Genomic DNA, 18,811 nt, shown 5'->3' with positions numbered 1-18,811 from the left:
AAATTAATGAAGATCCGTGTGTGGTTTTGTGCATTTTCAGAATTATAGCATCCGTGTCAGTCCAAACATTAGAAAGCTGTTGGTAATGTTACAACATTACTAAACGATAGACTGAAATTTGTTATTAAGCGAAATGAGGTACTCCAAAATAACCCAAGTATTTAACAAAATGGGACTGAAAATCATGTAAGCCTATAATTTTGACAAAAGATAAACATTATTGCATTCAACCGTTTGTCATCATCGTGAATTTTGGTATGCAAAGATTATATTTCAACTTAAAATTCAAGTCCACCCCAAAAAAATGTTAATTTGAATAAATAGATAAATATCAAACAAGCACAACATTTTTTACAATATTTACCGATATGACAATAAGGACCAACTTGACTGAACCATAAAATGTTGAGCAATGGTAATTCTACATGTTCAGGTATGAACAAAACTTTGTTTCACATGATAATAAGGAGAAAATAGAATATTTCATAGTTTATATAATAAACTACATAAGAAATAGTGAGTGGATTACGCCATCAGTTACCTCATTTGCATACTGACCAGGATGTGTGAAATTAATCGCAACTTCAAAATGTTATATCTTTCTTTATTTTACATCCGATTTTCATGAAATTTTCAGTGTTATGCTTATTGGATTTTCTCTCTTTTTATTCAAATCAATTTTTGGTTGGGGTAGACTTTTCGTTTAGATAATGAGAACTAAAATAATCAAGAATCTGATAAATTACTCAAAATGTGTTTTATTTTTAGTTATTAATATATCATGAATATCTTTAACCAACAACTTTGTTCATAACAAAAAGGGGGCCGTTTCATAAAGCTGTTCGTAAGTTAAGAGCGACTTTATAAGAACGACTGGTAAACCTTTCTTACGCGCTAATAAACCACTGCCAATGAGAAAGTTGGTGTACCGGTATACAATTTACCACAAGAAAGGATAACCAGTCGTTCTAAAAGTCGCTCTTAACTTACGAACACTGTTCTTCGTTGTTTTTTTTTCTCCGATCATCACTATCATTGATTTCGCTCACAATGTTCGTGGTAATCGCGCCATCACTCGGCTTAATGAGTATAGTCGGCGAGAAAATCGATATGAAAAGAGCCTCGGATGAAAGTAAAGTGTGATAAGATAATTTTGATTGGCGCATGTATTCTTATTTTAATGAGAGCGCAATAAAAAAAATCAATTATCAAGAAAATTGAAAGATTTTTTTTTAAATATTCAACTAAAGATGAGATAAAAATTGCTTACAATAAAAAAAAAAAACTTTAAAAGTCAATGGGAGTATCGAATACATCGAGAGTGAAATCTGGATAAGAGACAGACCCACAGAATGAAACTTCATTGAAGGCATGACAATCAGGAGTGTTGGATATGGTTCCTGATGTAAGTGGGAGTTGGACCACCAGAAATGGGTGCAGTTGAAGGAAACAACGAAAATTGTGAGAAAGAAAGCAAAGGGAGGGAGTAGAGTAGAGTGATATGGAATAACCATGGCCTGCCATTGGATGGGGAGTATGTTGAACATAATACGCCATATCGTAAGTGGACGAAAGTTTATACAGTGCGTCCCACAAAAAACGAAACCGATATTCACGATGATTTATCATAACTTAATCACAAATACAATAGACAAATGATCTACCATTGTAAAGCTTAGAATCTCCTCTTTCATCTGATATTACGTAGATTATTTCTCATGCACGCATGAGTGAGCAAAAACAATTTGAAGAGGGGATACCAAAAAGTCATTTGGCGGGCTGTATCTGGGTTTGAAAAAGAAAACCACATTTTTAGAAAGTTCAATATCTGCTCTTTAATTTGATACCTCAATTACAGAAGATGGTCAAGATATAACAAAGTTCTGGTTATTTGAAATAAGGCTTAAATTTCAATAATTTCATAAAATTAAGAGGTTCTACAGGCTAGCGTTCAAACTCACTTGACACTCTGTTTTGTTGACGACCAGCCATGCATTAAGTCTTTTGTTAACCATGCGATAGCTTCTGTGGGAAACCGGTGAAAACACGTTTATTTAATGAAATTATGGAAATACAAGCATTGTTTCGAGGGAACATAACTTTCTTACTTCTTGACCATTTTTTGTGATTAAGGTATCAAATAAAAGAGCAGATATTGAACTTTTTAGGCATGTGATTTTCTTTTTGAAATTCAGATACCCCCCGCCAAATGAGTTTTTGGTATCCTTTCTTCAAATTGTTTGTGCTCACTCATGCGTGAATGAGGAATAATCTAGGTAATATCAGATGAAAGAGGAGATTCTAAGCTTTACATTGGTAGGTCATTTGTCTATTGTATTTGTGATTAAGTTATGATAAATCATCGCTTAAACTCGGTTTCGTTTTTTCTGGGACGCACTGTATAAACGGTCTAATGCATGGAACGTAATTGAAAAAAAAACATCCGTTCAACAGGGGCCGCGGAAGCGGGGGGGGGGGCTGGGGGGGGGGGGCTTCAGCCCCCCCCCCCACTTTTTTCCAAAACCGTGTACAAAAACGTAAAAATGACCATATGATTGTGATTTTTAGCATGGTCAGCCCCCCCACTTTGAAAACCGTTCCGCGGCCCCTGTTCAATTGCAAAGCATGACGGGGGTTACAATATACCCAAGTTGGAATTGAACTCAAATCAACTAAAGATTGAATCAAAGGACTTTCGCTTGTTAAAGTATCTTGCAACTAACCCTAAAAATTACAAGAGAACATCTCCCTCGCAATCTCTCTAACATAATACTCACTCTCTCTCCCCCGCCCACCCCTCACTCCCCTCCACTCTCTCTCTCTCTCTCTCTCTCTCTCTCTCTCTCTCTTTCTTTCTCTCATTTTCTTTTATAGATTTGTACCACTGTAATTTTCCATGTAATTCTTTCTGCAATCTTGACAACTAATTAGTTTATTGCAAACGTTTAGAAAAAAAATAGGGGAAATATCCGTTAGCTCGTACGCCAATTAATCAATGACAAAATAATACAAATGGAATGCGCGTTTTCTTTTTTTAACAAGTTTAACATTGTTTTGATTGTCATACATCTACATTTGAATTTCTAAGAAAATATTTAAATTTTACAATATCCTTTTTATATAGGTCAAGTCCACCCCAACAACAAAAAAAACGAGCCTATTTGAATAAATAATGACAAAATGCAAGCAAGGATAGCACTGAAAAATCAACAAAATCGGTTGTAAATTTCACCAAACTGTTATATTTATATGGGAGGTCTCGAAATTAAGTTATAATTTCTTTTGTATTTCATTTCACAAAAGAGAAAATACTTTATATCTACAGATTCCAAATTAAATCTTTTTCACCAATTCACATGTAATTGTATATATAACAATGGCGATTTTATGTTCGAAGGGGGGTACAAACCAAATTTGAAATCATTGAAGGAAACTTTGTAATAAAATACAAAAGAAATATGACGCTATGGGCTCTCTAATTCGCACACCAACCACTATGTATATCATATCAGCGTTCAGCGAAAACCAAAAGGGCAATTCCATAAAATGATCAACCTTTTTGTACGTCCGACCCCTATTTTTCTCAAGTTGTACTTCAGTTCATAAACTGACCAAGTCATGGTCCTTTGAGAGCATTACAGAGTGTCAAAAAAAAAACCAGAAATCAGAGACGGAAAGTTTCATGAAGGTCTTACATAATTATAGAAGGTCGGACATACATATTTCATGGAATTGCCCAAAAGTGAAATAACTTCATTTACAAACTACTTTGATCAGTGTTGGATCCTTTATTATTTTCTGTCTTTTCTTAATTAATAAACTCTTGTTATGATAGTCAGTGCATGACGTAAGTTTAAGGAGCAACCAACAACGTACACAATCAACACCCATGTTGAGCATTACACGGTAAAATATATAGCACGTTGTTTAAGCTCGTCACTCTAACAAGTTGTTTAAACTTTTAATCAACTTTTTTTTAATTGTTCAAACTGTTTAAACAACTTGTTCATAACTTTGAACAATAATTGTTAGAGTGACGAGATTGAACAACTCTTAAATTTAAACAGTTTTCTTACAGTGTAACGGGTAATTATAGAATTTCATAACTTTCATTTTGTACAAATGTAATTTAATGAAATTTCAATGTCAAGTTTGCTTAATTTTCTCTAGTTATTCAAATCATCTTGTTGTTGTGGGTGGACTTGACCTTTGAAGAACATCGATATTGGGTTGACCATTATGTACATCGACAAGGTGAACTGCCGATTCGTCTATTGCCGATTCGTCCACTCCTCACTTGGTCTAGTTTCATTTAGTCTAATGCCATTCCGTCCATCAACATTTCGTCTAACAACCATTTGGTCCAATAACCATTTTGGTCCAATCATCACTTCGTCTAATCACCAGTTCGTCTTTGACCATTTCGTCTCATAACCAGTTGGTCTAATACCCATTTTCTTTTCATTCATTTCGCCCAATGGCTATTGGATCAACTGGTTATCAGACGAAATGTTGAGTGGACGAAATGGCAATTAGACCATGTGGATATTGGACGAACTGATGGTAGACCAAATGATAGTAGACGAGTTGGCAATTGGAAGAATTGGTATTAGACCAATTAGAAATAAACCCATCGACAGTAATCGATGTATTGACTGAGGGTAAAATTGCTAGTACACTCTCCCATGTTCATAGAATATATAGGTTATTCCTCATCATTATCCTCATCATCATCATCATCGTCATCATCTTCATCATCGTCGTCATCATCGTCGTAATCACTTCCCAACATCGACATCAAACTTTCCCTTTTACCATCTCCATGATCTGATTGTTTTGATTTAAAAGACGCCATACTCTCCAATCTGTTTGAAAGGGTCTTGCCTAATCCTTTCTGACCCCTCCCCGCTCTCTCCTTGCGTGTCCCGTGGAATGCGATCATAGAATAATCAACAAAATTTTCCCTCTTCTCCGATTTCTCTCTCTGTCTCTCTTCCATTCGTTTCCTCATCATCAGGAACTTCTCCTTGTCAGTCAATTTCGGTTTTTCCTCTTCCGGCGGCGGTGGCGTTTGTGGTTTCGTCACCGTGGTAACAGGCGATTCGCGATCGCTAGAAACGGATATTGACCGGTTATCCGGACGAGGTGATGCTGCAGGCGGTAACGAAGGCGGTAACAACGGTAACCGGTTTTCGGGTTCAGTTTCTACCGCTTCCTCCGGTTGGGCCACAGAGGGCGCTTTACTTGAAGTCTTTGACTTTGTCGATTTCGACGACTTTGGTCTTTCTATCTTGACGGTTTTCTTAGTTTTGAGTGGTTTTGTAGGAGGCGGTGGTGATGGCGGCGGTAAAATATCCGACTGGGTTGTGGCAGGTTCATCCATCATCATAGGGTGTTCGATATCACTATCGTTATCATAGCTATCGTCATTATTGTTCTTCTGTCGTCTGCGGAACTTAACCCTTCGCGATTTGTTCATACGTAGGAAGTCCACACGCTGTTTGTTCTTTCCATGCACACCGTCCACGCAACACGCTTCGCAGGTTCGTCGGAAATGTGTCGGAGAATGCGACGGTGCGCGTCGTCTGCGCTTCTCCTTATCCCGCCTTTCCTCTATTTTCTTCTCTTCCTCCTCGACGTTAATGTTCAAAACATCCCAATCGTTGATGCGGGCCTGAATGTATCGAATATCGAAGTTGAGATCGACGTGGGGACGCGGATTCTTCAAATCCAACGCTTCGAACGTGGCAAGGGGTTCGCTGTTGGCAATCGTCATACTCTCAATAACTTCCGAAGTTTCGTCGTTTTCCAATTCTCTTTTCACCATGTCTTTATACCAATCCTCCGACCCGCGCTCGTCAATTTTCAACCGAAATCCCTCGTCCATGGAGGAGTTTTCACGGGCTGTCTGTCCGTCAAGCTGCTGTCTGACCGAGCGCAATTTCTTGCAGAGCGCGACGTCGAGTTGCTCCTTCGCGTTGATAAGCCGGCGGTAGGTGGGTGAGTTGCTGCGAGAATGGTAACCATATTTTGAGATCTCAACCACGACTTCTCGGGTTGATTCCCGGTGAGGTCTTTTCTGAGATGTGGTTGATTCCCGTCCCGATGTGATCGAATTGAGGCGCGGCGATATTTTGGGTGATCCGTTGACGATTCTCACCTACATGAAAATAAAAAATAAAAAAAATACACAATATGATTAATATGGACGTAGAGTTTATGATTATTATTCTATTATAGCTTTAATCTACACACTTAAAATTTTGGGCAACATACTGTGTTGGGTAATGTTTGTTGGTAAAAATATATGTATGTTATGGGCAATTATTATCAAATTGAGCAAATTTATTACCCAATTGGGCAGATTTTAACCAATAGTTGTGTGGACAGTATGTTGCCCAGGGTTGGTTAAAAGTGGGTCATTTTTCGCCCAACTACAAGGTTTAAATTGCTTATCAAGCTCCATATCGAACATAATATGACTACATGTAGGCCTATAATTATATGTAGGCAAACAGAGATACGGTAAAATATTATACTGTGACGGTATAGCTTCTCAAAGAAAACATTACAAAATGAGTGAATGGTTATTATCAAATCATAGAGAAATTAATTTAAAAAGCAGAAGAATAAATGTTTAAATCAACAAATAAAGATGAATAAATCTCGATCAATTAGATCCAAACTATATTTGATATAACACATAAGGGTCATATAAAAATAGTGCAATTAAGATGCACTCCCATCAAATTAAAACTTGAGACTGATGGCAACTTTTGTAAAGTGGGGCCTTGCAATAAGAAATTGTAATATTTATAATTATAAGTATGATAATGGGAGCATAAAAGTGCCACATGGGTGATCAGATAACGAAAGCTTTGGAAAGCGTTTCATGAAAGGACTTGTCAGACGTTTTATCCGACAAGTACTGTTTTATCCGACAGTTACTATGGTACCAGTGCCTCTCAACCAATTTCAGTAATCAGGGAAAGTTGTCGGACCTGACAATTTGTCGGACAAAAATGTTGATGGAAACGCTCCATGGATCTCATCACGTATTCATCCTTTAGGAGAAATGGTCAAATGTCAGTATCTAGGATCTCTACAGTGCGTATCAAAAAAAAGTTTACACTTTGAAAAAGCCCTGGGAATTAGAAAATATACAACATGTGGGTAATTTTTTCACATTTATTTTTGGGTTTGGGTCTCATCTATCAAATGAAAGTAAAAGTTTTGACAGAATGTTACACATGAGTGAGCACTGTCCATTTTTTGTAAAGCTCGCAGAAATCTGTTTGCGCAGAAATGCTCGTTTTCACGCTGTGTCAAGGGGAAAGAGTGAAATCAAACTTACCCTGCAAAACATTCCTCATACATTTCCCATGCACTTTTAGTCAATTGAAATAAAACGGATACATTCAAGCATTTTGTAACAATTTTGCCACCCAAATTGAAATTTTAACACTTAGTAAGCACAACCTTTACCCTATTTGTGCCAGCTGGATCAGAGGACATAACTGAATCTGAACAAAAGTTTATATCAGAATCTCCAGAATTTTTTCATTAAGTTTTTATCATTTAAAGTGGGTTTACATTTCATTTTTCATGTAATACTTGTTTCTCCTTATTTTTCCCAAGCTTGACAATGATTATCAAAATGAAAATCAAGCCTAAGCCATTTCATGTAAATCACAGCTCAGTGTAAAGCAAACATCGTCACGATGGCCTCGGTGTGTGGGGGAGTGGGGTGGGGTGCAATGCACTCTTTGAAGTGTTTTGGGCAAGGAAACAAATTAAAAAAGGTTGAAGATATCTTCAAATCAATTTTACTAGTGAAATTCCATGTGTTCTTCATGATTAAGGTCTACTTTTATTCGCATAACTATTTCAAAGTTCTGCGCAAATCATTTTTCACTAACTTTTCAAAAGTAAGTGGTGCTCACTCAAGCGGAAATATTTTTCAACAGTTATATCGTCATTTGCTTAAATGGATCTGTACCAATGTTAAAATGTGGAAAAATCTTCAGGAGATTAAAAATGTATAATTTTACAGGATTTTTTCTAAGTGTAAACTTTTTTTTGATACGCACTGTAGTGTCAACATAAAGTAGGAGAGATGATCAGATATAGTGATGACAAGCGTGCCATGACTACATTGTGTAAAAGCTGACTATATCTCATCACGTTTATATATCGTGTCTCTGATCTCCTCGAAATGATAAAGATCCAAGATCTAGTGATCATCTCTTCCACCAGATGTCGACATGACAATATGATTTCCTGGATCTGGGTGGCACATCTCAGCTCCTATAGTTATATGACCTAATAGAAACCCATAATAAGCAGGAATTGTTGAATTAATGTATCTGCGTTGTTTATCTAAAACCAAGTTTATTCACATTAATTGTTACATTGTTGTTTTATGATTTCAAGGAAGTATCCGACTATCCGTTCATTCGTCCATTTTTCATTCGATATTTTGTTCGATCATTCATCTTTTCCTACCTTTAATCTCGGATTATTCGCCAAGCTGCGAAGAGCCGATACACGTTGCACCAGACCCTCACATGACGCACTGACGAGGGCATCAGCTTGCCTCGATGAACTAGCAGAAATTATCGGCAGACTCGACGTCGAACTGGACGAAAGTCGCGACATCGAGCGAGAGGAGACGTTCGGCATCGCGCACCAGGAGGACGCTCTCGTGATCTCCGGCCGAGGTCGTTCGCCCGTCACGCCGGTGAGGTTGATCTTCGGTGTCCGGAGCTCGCCCACCGTGTGTGATCTCGTTAAGCCGAGTTCGCGGGTACCAACGTCGGGGCGAGTCTGACTTCGAGTGAGTTGTGGAGACGAGTAACCACTGAAGGAGTGGCGGTCTGCAGCGCGGGAGGCCAATCCGTTGTGGATCCAGCTTCTGTGGTCAAATAAAATGAAAAGGAGTACGAGCCCTTTGAATGAAATAAGTCGGTAAAATTTGGTAAAAGAGGGTAAAAGATTAACGGGATACAACATTAGTATTCATTGAACGCATACATTGGAAAATTCATTTCAAATTTGCAAAAAAACAAAAAGGGGAAATGAGCTACTAAATATATTAGACTTAAAACAGAAACTTTATTGATTAAATGAATTGTCGAGACACACAGCTAAATGACTCGAGGAAATTTTTAAGAAATGCTGCAGAAATTAAAAAAAAAGAATACGAAGTGTTCGACTTACTGCGTAGTCATGGTAATATCTCTCATAACACAATATATTCCAAAGTGTGAAACGGTGGATAGTGATACACATGAAATAATCCCACTCCTGACACAATAGTTCGGGAAATATTTTCACCATCACTAAGCGAAGACATCATTACTAGTATATGACTTGTTTCCAATGATAAATATTAAGACATCAAAAAAGTTTTAGACCTTAATATTTTTATAAAATTCTTCTTACAAAGCCTGCACCCTCATAGAGAGACCTTTTAATTCACGTTAAGGCAATTTTTTTCTGTCCTGTGAATATGCAAAGAAAAAAAATCCATATTTTGTGGTTTTAAGGTCAATCGGCAGACATAGTTACGCCGGAACACCTGGAGACGGCATGGCCATTGAGTCGAGCAAAATCCTTTTCCAATGATTAAATGAATTGGGGTGATTAATCCTTTCCTATCAGATTAAAATGATCAATGATTTTAAAATGATTCCATGTTAGAAGCAGGTCACATGCTATTCAGCTATAACAGATTGAATTTTGAGGACATCAGACAGGATCGACAAGAACTGCTCTAGTTCGGCAACCTTTGCGTGTACTGAGTTTCAGTGAACCGTATTAATCGTCATCCTCCACTGAGATTAGCAGACCTAATAACTCTGTACTGGACAGAGAACAAAGTCAAAGAAATCCTGCTTTAAAGTTCAAGAAAATGATTTCTAACGGACCAACAGAATCAATAAGTCCCTTGAGAGAAAGAAAGTTCCCCTTCATGAAAGGTAATCCAGTAAAACTTATGGTGGACACTTCAAACGATTACGATGTCTTCTACCAGAAGAACAAACCATGAACAGTGCGAAAACGGTTGTCACGCGCGCCGTCGATGAATCGGTGAAAAATGATCTCAGTGACACTTCGGCAAGATTGAAGTGATTCCTCGCGTAAACAAAAAAGATGGCCCTTCTAACTGTCTGTGCTCATCGCTGGCGCAATCAATATTGATTGAGTTGTGTCCGACAACTTTGTTCGTATCTGTTTTTCAAAAGGCGGCCTGCGCTCAGTTAGGTACAGAAGAAAAGACATTGCCTCCGGCTCTGGGAGTTTCCTTTGATGCAAAAGTTGTGTAACTCATCGTCAACACTTTAAGGACTTCATGTTCTTATTGAATATAGGTGAAAGCGTTGACAAAAGATGACCTTTTTGGTTTTCTCTTCCCAAATTACGATCAACAACCAAAACAAAATGTACTACTTTGAGAAATCTTCGCGGCTATACTAGCGAATATTCTTCAGACACTGTTTAAAGTCAGTTGGACTATGAACGGGGCTCATAAACTTTATGACATGGTGTCATATTCAGGTCGGAAACTTGGGGGAAATATCCTGAGAGTATATATAGGTACTCAAAACCTTAAAGAAAAAAAATCGTTACTTTGCGACTCCATTCGACTCTTAATTCTTTTTACAACTCACATATCAGCTCATCGTGTAAGAGATTCATGTGGAATGTATAATGCTTTACCATCAATCAGATGTTTCACCAGAATTAATGTGCACTTTTACATTATTAGAAGATGCTCCGTACTGAAAAAAAAAACAATTATCGGTATTATTTTTTTTTGAGGGGGTGGGAATTGATACTTCGAAAATTCATACAAATACATTGATTGGATTAGTGTGTCATGTATTCGCTCGATGCCATGAAAATTAGCTCGGTCTAATTTTCGTACTATAAACGTGTCCTCTCCTAAAGAGTCATGCCACAGTCATTTTAGGCAACACCGACGACAGACCGATCAAATCTATTACGTTATTATCAATGACAGATCATCGGTCGGTTAGGAGTTGGTTATGTTGATGTAACTGGGGCATCACAGAATGATATCGATTGGTATTAATGTGTTAGACGGTACGCATGATTAGGTCATGGCCTATCTTATTATGGATTATCATGTTCCATGGACAATGGACGATCAATATTCTGAGGAGGAAAACAAGATATTAGGCTGCCTAGAAGTGACTCGGTCAGTGTCTCATGAGGGACAAGGGTGTGGAGTTACAACCCTGGTATATTAAATAGGGGAATGTGGGTAAGGGAGAGGATGAGGTCTTACACCCACTGGTATGATATAATAGGCGAAGGGGGTAAAGAGATTTTCAGGAGGGGAATGATGTCTTACATCCATGGCAGTAGGCAGCGGGAGGGGGGAGGGGGCAGTGCCCCCCCCCCCCCGAAGTTTGAAAAGTAACACATTTTTACTGAAATTTTCTGTAAAATTCACCAAAAATATGCACGAAATCCTTTAATTTCACTGTCGAAAATACAAAAGTGCCCCCATGAGAAGCTCGGTCGCTATTCTCACTCACTCTCAAATTTGTTTTTTTCGTAATTTTTTACGCGTTTTGCCCCCCCCCCCCCCCGGAAAAATTATTTTCGTACGGCAATGCTTACATCTCTTATCGATATAATGGATAGAAGGGGTGAAGAGAGAAAGGAGAGGGAGATTTTTTTCTAGAGGGTGAGGTCTTATACCCCTTGGTAGAATACATAGCAAAAGGGGTACAGGGAGAAAGGGTGGTTGTGTTTTTTTAGGGAAACAAGAGGGTATATGGACTAATGTCCCTTGTTAGAATAATTACATTAAGGGGGTAAATATAGAAAAGGAGAGTGTCAAGAGGGGATGAGTGCAGGGGCGTCGTGGTCTAGTGGTTATGACTCTTGCCTTCAATCAGAGGGACGTGGGTTCGAAACCAAGCCATGAGGTGTTTTCCTTCAGCAAGAAATGTACCCACATTGTGCTGCACTCGACCCAGTTCAGGTGAATGGGTACCCGGTAGGTGAAGAAATTCCTGGAAAAAAAACTGGGAGAACAGTTTTCAGAACTGAACTTCAGTACTGAAGTGGCTACTCTGGGTAAAATATGACGTTATTATTATTATTATTATTATGGTTTTAGATACTTCGGTATAGGGGCGTAAGAAGGGACAATAGAGAAATTAAGGGGTGTTGGCGAAAGGGATAAAGAGAAAAGGGGGTATATTCAGAAAAGGCAAGTAAAAAGGTGTGGTCTGCTGGTCCTATCACAGTTTGGTAGAATACATAGAAGAGGTAAACAGAGAGGTGAGAGGAAGAGGTGAGAATAAAACAAATAGAGAGCACTCTTATAAAAAAAAAAGAAGAGTAAAAAAAATTACCCAATATTGGGAAGAAAGGGAACAAGCATGTTTGCTGTGTAATTTTTTCCCAATATTGGGCAAAATGCAAGTTTAATGGGTAAATTTCAACGCAACATTGGGTAAAGTTTGCTAAGGATTTGGTATCATCTTACCCAGCAAACATATACATGTTCCCATTTTACCCAATATTGGGTAAACTTTTTTTTTTAGAGTGAGGATGGTAAATGATGAGAACTGGGGACAGAGACATACCTAGAGAGATTATAAGCCAAGGGCGCCACTTTTAGGGGGCGCAAAAAAGTAAGAAACTTAAGTGAATCACTGAGTGATGACAAGAAATATAAGCCTATTTTGGTTCTTAATTGTTTACTAGTTAATACAAACTGCATGGTTTGCCCCGTTCAGAACCAATGTATTTTTGGACAATAAATGATAATTTAAATAAGTGTATATACTTTTATTACGGAGGAAATCTACCCTCAAAACAAAGAAATTTAAGCTTAAGCGATCAGCTCTTCAATCATAATTTGATATTTTAATCATGATCGAATAACAGTGTCCGTACAATAAATGTTTGATTGATCATGATTTATTGAGATCCCAAAAGTTTATACTCGCTCGCATCGCTCTTTCACTCCACAAAGTGAAAACGGAATCAATTACTACGCCCCCTCAATTTCTTTTTGCCTTATTACGCCTCTTTAGACAACTTCATAATAAGCATAACAGTCGTAGGTATTCTGAAATCTTGAGGTAAACATTTTTTGACATTGGTTAACTCATTAACAGACGAAATATCTGGACTTTAATCGTGATATCTGTTTCATACATTGAAAAAGCGAAGAAAGGGTGGAGTTTGTCTTGTATATGTTATACAGTATCTGTCTATACCTCTCTCGCTATTTCGGGACAGCAGCAACCTCTCCCACCTTACTTCAACACAATCTTTAACAATTACTGTCTTATCATTCTTCAATGTTTGTGACACAGATACAAACAAATCACCTTTTGTCTTAATCTAATGTTATCTGTCTAAGAGACATTGACGCCAAACTGATACACTTAAATCTGATTAATTATATTTCCATTCAACGTCATGTATGTATGTATGTGTGTATGGGTGTATGTATGGGTGTATGGGTGGGTGTATGTATGTATGTATTATGTTTGTAAACGCTATGATATAGTTTTACCAGGGAAGTGGGAGTTCCTGGTTTTACTATAATATGGAGAGCGTACTAAATGCTGGTTATTACTATTATTTATTATTAACAACGGGGAGGGGGGCTGAGGCGGGCAGGGCGTTTTCCAATATTATTCAAGGAGTAAAGAGAGCCGTGATAAGGAAAAGAAGGTCGGGGGTAAAAGAAAAATTCATTCGTTAGATATATCCTATACGCCCCCCCCCCCCCCGTTTTGATGATAAAGTAAAAATGCTCCACCCCCCCCCCCCGTCTTTCCAGTCTACCACCGAATGTCGCAATAACACTTGCTTACAAAATATTAATACGAAATAAATATGAAACGAAGAGGACATGGGTAGGCCAGTATGTTCCATAGAATTTCCACATTGAGAAAGAGTAAGAGGCCACAAATTTGCGTTCTCTCTTGATTTATGAGTGCACCTCACTTTTTTTGGAGGGGCGGGGATTTTATTTTTGTTTGCTTATTACGTCAGTGCATATAGATACATTATTGATCGACATATTATTAACCTACCTGCTCTGTTGACCATTACGCCTCCTTTCTAAATCAGCCGAAGCACACTGCCCCATCCGTGACCTCCTCTGTCTCTCGGAACGGACGCTCTGGGCCATCAGTCGGTCGTAGTACATCGATATGTCACTGGCTGGGGTTCCCAGTGGTCTTGGACCAGCGGTTCGACTTTTCATGCTGGACCGAACCTGGTCCTGACGAGAGGCTGAGTAAGGGCTATGGTTAGACACGGATCTGCGCGATGGTGATGCAAATCGTATCTTGTCCGTATTCGTCATTGTTGTCACCCTTTCTCAATTTGTACTGACAGAATAGAAGAGTTGAAAGGAGGTGGTTAGAATTCTCTTTCATCATTATCATCATCTTCATCATCATTGCCATCATCCGTTACCACCAAACAATCATCATCACCACCACCATCATCATCGGTAGGAGCAGCAGCATCGTCATATAGCATTATCACCATCACCAGCAACATTATGATCATCACCATCATCTCACTCATCATCACCATTATCATCATCACAATCACCATCATCATCATCAGTAGGAGCAGCAGCATCGTCATTATCTCCACGCATTATGATCGTCATCACCATCATCGTCGTCATCATCATCGTCGTCGTCGTCATCATCATTATCACCACTACCATCATATTCGTTACCATCATCGCCCTCATCATCACTATCATCACAGTCACTACATCATTATCATCATAATCATTACCATCACCATCAACTTTATTAAAAGTCTGTCTTTATTATTACCATGTCACTGAAATTAATATTTTTAACGTTGGCGAGACTGTCCCGTCAACAGGGATGGACTTCGAAATAGGACCATGCCCCCTCTGTCAACCATTAATTAATAAGGCTTGACGCTGAATTATATGGTACTTCAAATATTGATTTAGTCGTTAATGGGTTTTCTTCCCGACACATTGAAGGTAATGATCAATTTATTGGCGGCGCTCCAGGGACAGGGGATGACCATCTCCAGTGATATATAGGATAAAGTGGATTTTAAAAAATGAAAAGAAGAATATATAAACGGAAATGACTTGGCCATACTTCCATTTAGAAAGCTAATGATAAATATCATAAATAGTAACCATGAATTACATGTATTTCCGCCCCACCCCCTTCAAAATGCCCTGATACCGCATTTCGGTATATAGCTACTCAATTAACAAGTCCTCAGAAAGGTCCTCTTAATGATTGTTTGCCATGCTAAGAAAGGGTCTGTATTGACACAATATCGATTCGTCAATTATCGCGTGAAGCAAAATGAAATCATCACCTAGATCGGGTAAACTTACACTCTCAATTCTACCGAGATTTGATTTCCAGTCATAATATAAACATGTAAAATAAACTTATTTCTTTTAAAAGAGAACCACGGGATCAACATAAATTATTATGATTTTCGTAGACAGTGACGCCAAGACCTCGTGAAATATACCTTTAATATAAAAAGCCCATGCCCAAGACTTGAAAATTGGACATTACTAATATGTTCGGATCGCCAGATTGCATCTTCTTTTAATATAATTATTTTATCATATATTTTTTTTTAAATTTGTCTAGTATATGCATGCCCTTCTAGAACTTTGGATGTAGGTCACATAAAAGTTAACAAACAAAATTGAATAACCCAAACAGAGAGTTAACATTCGCATAATCCCTGAAATTTCAATAGAGCAAGTATATCAAAGCATCTTTTCAACAAACGTATATTTTATTGGCCGGAAGTATTCCTTATGTTGTTTGTTAGAAAGAGCGAACCAAAAAATGCGTTTGTTTTCAATAAAATCTCTGCATGCGTTAAGGTGTTTTGTTGATGAGTATTGGATAGCGATTGTTAGTTCTTTAGTAAACTTATTTTATAATCGTGTGTGTTGAATTTGAAGTGTGGAAGAGAGAAAGAGGCCGGGTGACGAGAAACCTGGAAAGGTATAGAGTTGTGTGTCGCATATCATGTATTGAAAATTTCACATGAATCAGTAAAATAAGAATATAAGGGAGGAAAATAGAACGATTGCATTCATAAACCACTATTTTAACGTAACACAGGCGTTTAAACATATTACAAGAAAATGGACATATTTTTTATTATTATTGCACACAATATGAAAAAGGCAAAATTTTGAGAAAAGATTTAATCTAATGAAAATGATTTATGATAAGCGATTAAGATACTGCATATGCTTTGGGGTTCATTTTTACTAAACCATGCATGCACGCCCTGCCTAACTGTATATTGACGTTTATGATAATATCGGAGAATTTTACGGTAAAAAGGCGATGACGAGATCATAATCAATTAATCATCATCATTATTATTATCATCATCATCATCTATATAGTACGGGATGAAGGCGCAAGCCTGTAACTCCCGGTCGCTTCTTTTAGGATTAACATTGCTGAAAACTACTACTTCATGAGCTTGTGTGAGGAGTCTTGGAAGCTCAAAGTGCTTATTTTGCCAAAATATGTCAATACTTCTTTTAAATTTGTATGTTGTTGGCATTTGTATTAAGTTTATAGGAAGACTATTCCATCATCATCATTCATCATCACCGTCATCATTATCATCATCACCATCATCATCACCATCATTATCACCACCACCACCATCATAATCATCATCATCATCGTACACTCTAAAAAAGTTTACCCAATTCTGGGTAAAATGAGAACATGCATGTTTGCTGAGTAAAATTATGCCAAACAATTTCACGCAATGTTTCGTTGAAATTTACTCTTAAAACATGCATTTTGCCCAATATGGGGGAAAAAGATGCAGCAACCACGCATGTTGCCTCTCTACCCAATATTGGGTAAATTTTTACTCAATCTTTTTTAGAGTGTAATGATTATGATCAGAGTAATATCGCCATCATCATGAATTCATTTAAGACACGAGAATTAAGGTAACAAATAATGGCCCCTTAAAATGTTAGCTTTTTTACTATCGGCACATTACAATCCTATGACCATTATCATTCAGTTGGAACCGCATGAACTTCCTTAAAATTGAACATAAATTATATCAGGACAATATCTTTTGTCTCGTAGTCCTATGAATTCATATCCCGAAAATAATCAATGATGAGATAATTAATGAACAATAAAAACAATTAACTTACCGATGTTTCAGGAAAAAAATCATGTCCATGCACTTAAAGAAAATAATCATGCTCTTGAAAATAGTTTGCCATTTCCTGACGATAAAGGACGAGCTTAATAATTCATCAAAATGTGTCCATGGTTCCAGAAATATGATTTAAAAGTAACAAATACTGATATAAATCCATGACTAAACCTCTGTTAAACGGGTATAGGAAATCCCTCGCAGGAGACCTCGCCTCGGTAATAGCTTCAATATCGATTTTGTTTTTTGTTTGCCTTTATCAGTGTGGGACCTTCTCGTCTACTGAGATTTGCTTTCGGCCCATTCAATAGGGGTATTCTCACAGTATTGACTCAACGTACAACAATCTTTAATTGTTTTAGACATTTCGGCCCAAGGCGATTCGGTCGAGATCTCGATTCGATTTTGACATTGAACCGTACTTGACAGATTGGGATTCTTTAGTTGGTAGGGGGGGGGGTGCTCCCTAAAATCCAGGATTCCATAGGGCGCTACATGAAGTACCAGATGAAGTAGCACATAATTCATCATCATATATACTCTGCGAAGGCGTCTGCGTTATGCCACTTTTTTGGGGGGGGGCGGGGGCCACTGAGGACCCCCTCCCCCGCTAACGTATGACACAGTAGGCCTACACCAATACATCCACTAATAAAGACATGTTTGAGTGGTGCATTCCAAGTCAATTCAACTTCAAGTAATAACACACATTTTCTTATTGCACATACGTTTGTAACTTTGAGTCATATAGCTAGGCCTAATCAAATGAAATCTCCCAACTAAACTGAAATTTCGATTTCATTGTCATGAATCCCTGTCACAAAGTTTTAGAAAATAAGTTGCTCTCGTGATCTAAGCAATTGATTCTTTGGACAATTAACTTGATAAATCAGTTTTCACTAATAATGTTTCATTCATTTGGGTCGAAGGAGATCAGCCTCGCGGGCAGAATAACTAGAAGGGCGAGCTGTTGAACACTGCCAAACTGGTTTTCTATTTATTCGAGCAAGTCACCTAACAACGCGATTTGTTTTGTCCTATTCAATACCGTGTGTACCAGCCCTCCCTTTTATTCATGGTATCAAAAATAGGACACTCCGTTGACGATTATAGGCTCCGTTTGAAAGGGAGGATCTATCCTGTTTTTTGAGAAAATCATTCTCCCGTGAACAATACGGTCCGGGGTTTGTGGAGAGGATCAGAGAATTATTGGTATTGTGACGTCACATTATCCTTTTTGAATAATATATACCGTGAACTCAATTGCAAGGTTAAGTTCAAAGAATGAAAGGGGAGCATCTTTTTATTCTTTGAAAGTTAGGAGAGAGAAATCCCCCCCCCCAAAAAAAAAAAAAGAATATGGTCGGACTGGTCAGCTGAAGTATTATCTTTTACCGAAATAGATTGGGGTAGATGAAAATGAGTATGTAAAGAAATTAAATGTTGATTAAAAATATATAAGTACACTATAAAGGTAGATATAATAGATGAACAATGACTTCGATGTGGAAGAGGTTCATCGTGGTGAAGGATTGAGTAGAAGAAATAACTACGTTTGATACAT

At 37.8% G+C, this 18,811-nt stretch overlaps 1 protein-coding gene across 2 annotated transcripts; it reads right to left on the bottom strand.

Moving 5' to 3' along the window:
• Positions 1-2,841: 2,841 nt before the first annotated feature.
• Positions 2,842-18,033, bottom strand: LOC129283320 (actin nucleation-promoting factor WASL-like). 2 transcript variants are annotated; one of them, XM_054919157.2, is made up of 4 exons: positions 17,243-18,033; positions 14,097-14,396; positions 8,506-8,914; positions 3,037-6,160 (listed from the first exon to the last, which is right to left on the bottom strand). In XM_054919157.2, exons 2-4 carry the CDS (start codon positions 14,369-14,371, stop codon positions 4,706-4,708), a joined length of 2,139 nt encoding a protein of 712 aa, XP_054775132.2. In that variant the 5' UTR covers positions 14,372-14,396; positions 17,243-18,033; the 3' UTR covers positions 3,037-4,705. The 2 variants fall into 2 exon arrangements, with proteins under 2 accessions (XP_054775133.2, XP_054775132.2); XM_054919158.2 differs by lacking the exons at positions 14,097-14,396; positions 17,243-18,033 and adding an exon at positions 9,220-10,477 and having other exon boundaries at positions 2,842-6,160.
• Positions 18,034-18,811: the final 778 nt, after the last annotated feature.

The sequence above is a fragment of the Lytechinus pictus genome, unplaced genomic scaffold (genome assembly GCF_037042905.1).
Source record: "Lytechinus pictus isolate F3 Inbred unplaced genomic scaffold, Lp3.0 scaffold_20, whole genome shotgun sequence".
In the NCBI taxonomy this organism is placed as follows: Eukaryota; Metazoa; Echinodermata; class Echinoidea; order Temnopleuroida; family Toxopneustidae; genus Lytechinus; species Lytechinus pictus.
The sequence above is the reverse complement of the archived record's forward strand: the minus strand, read 5'-3'. Positions and strand labels throughout refer to the sequence as shown.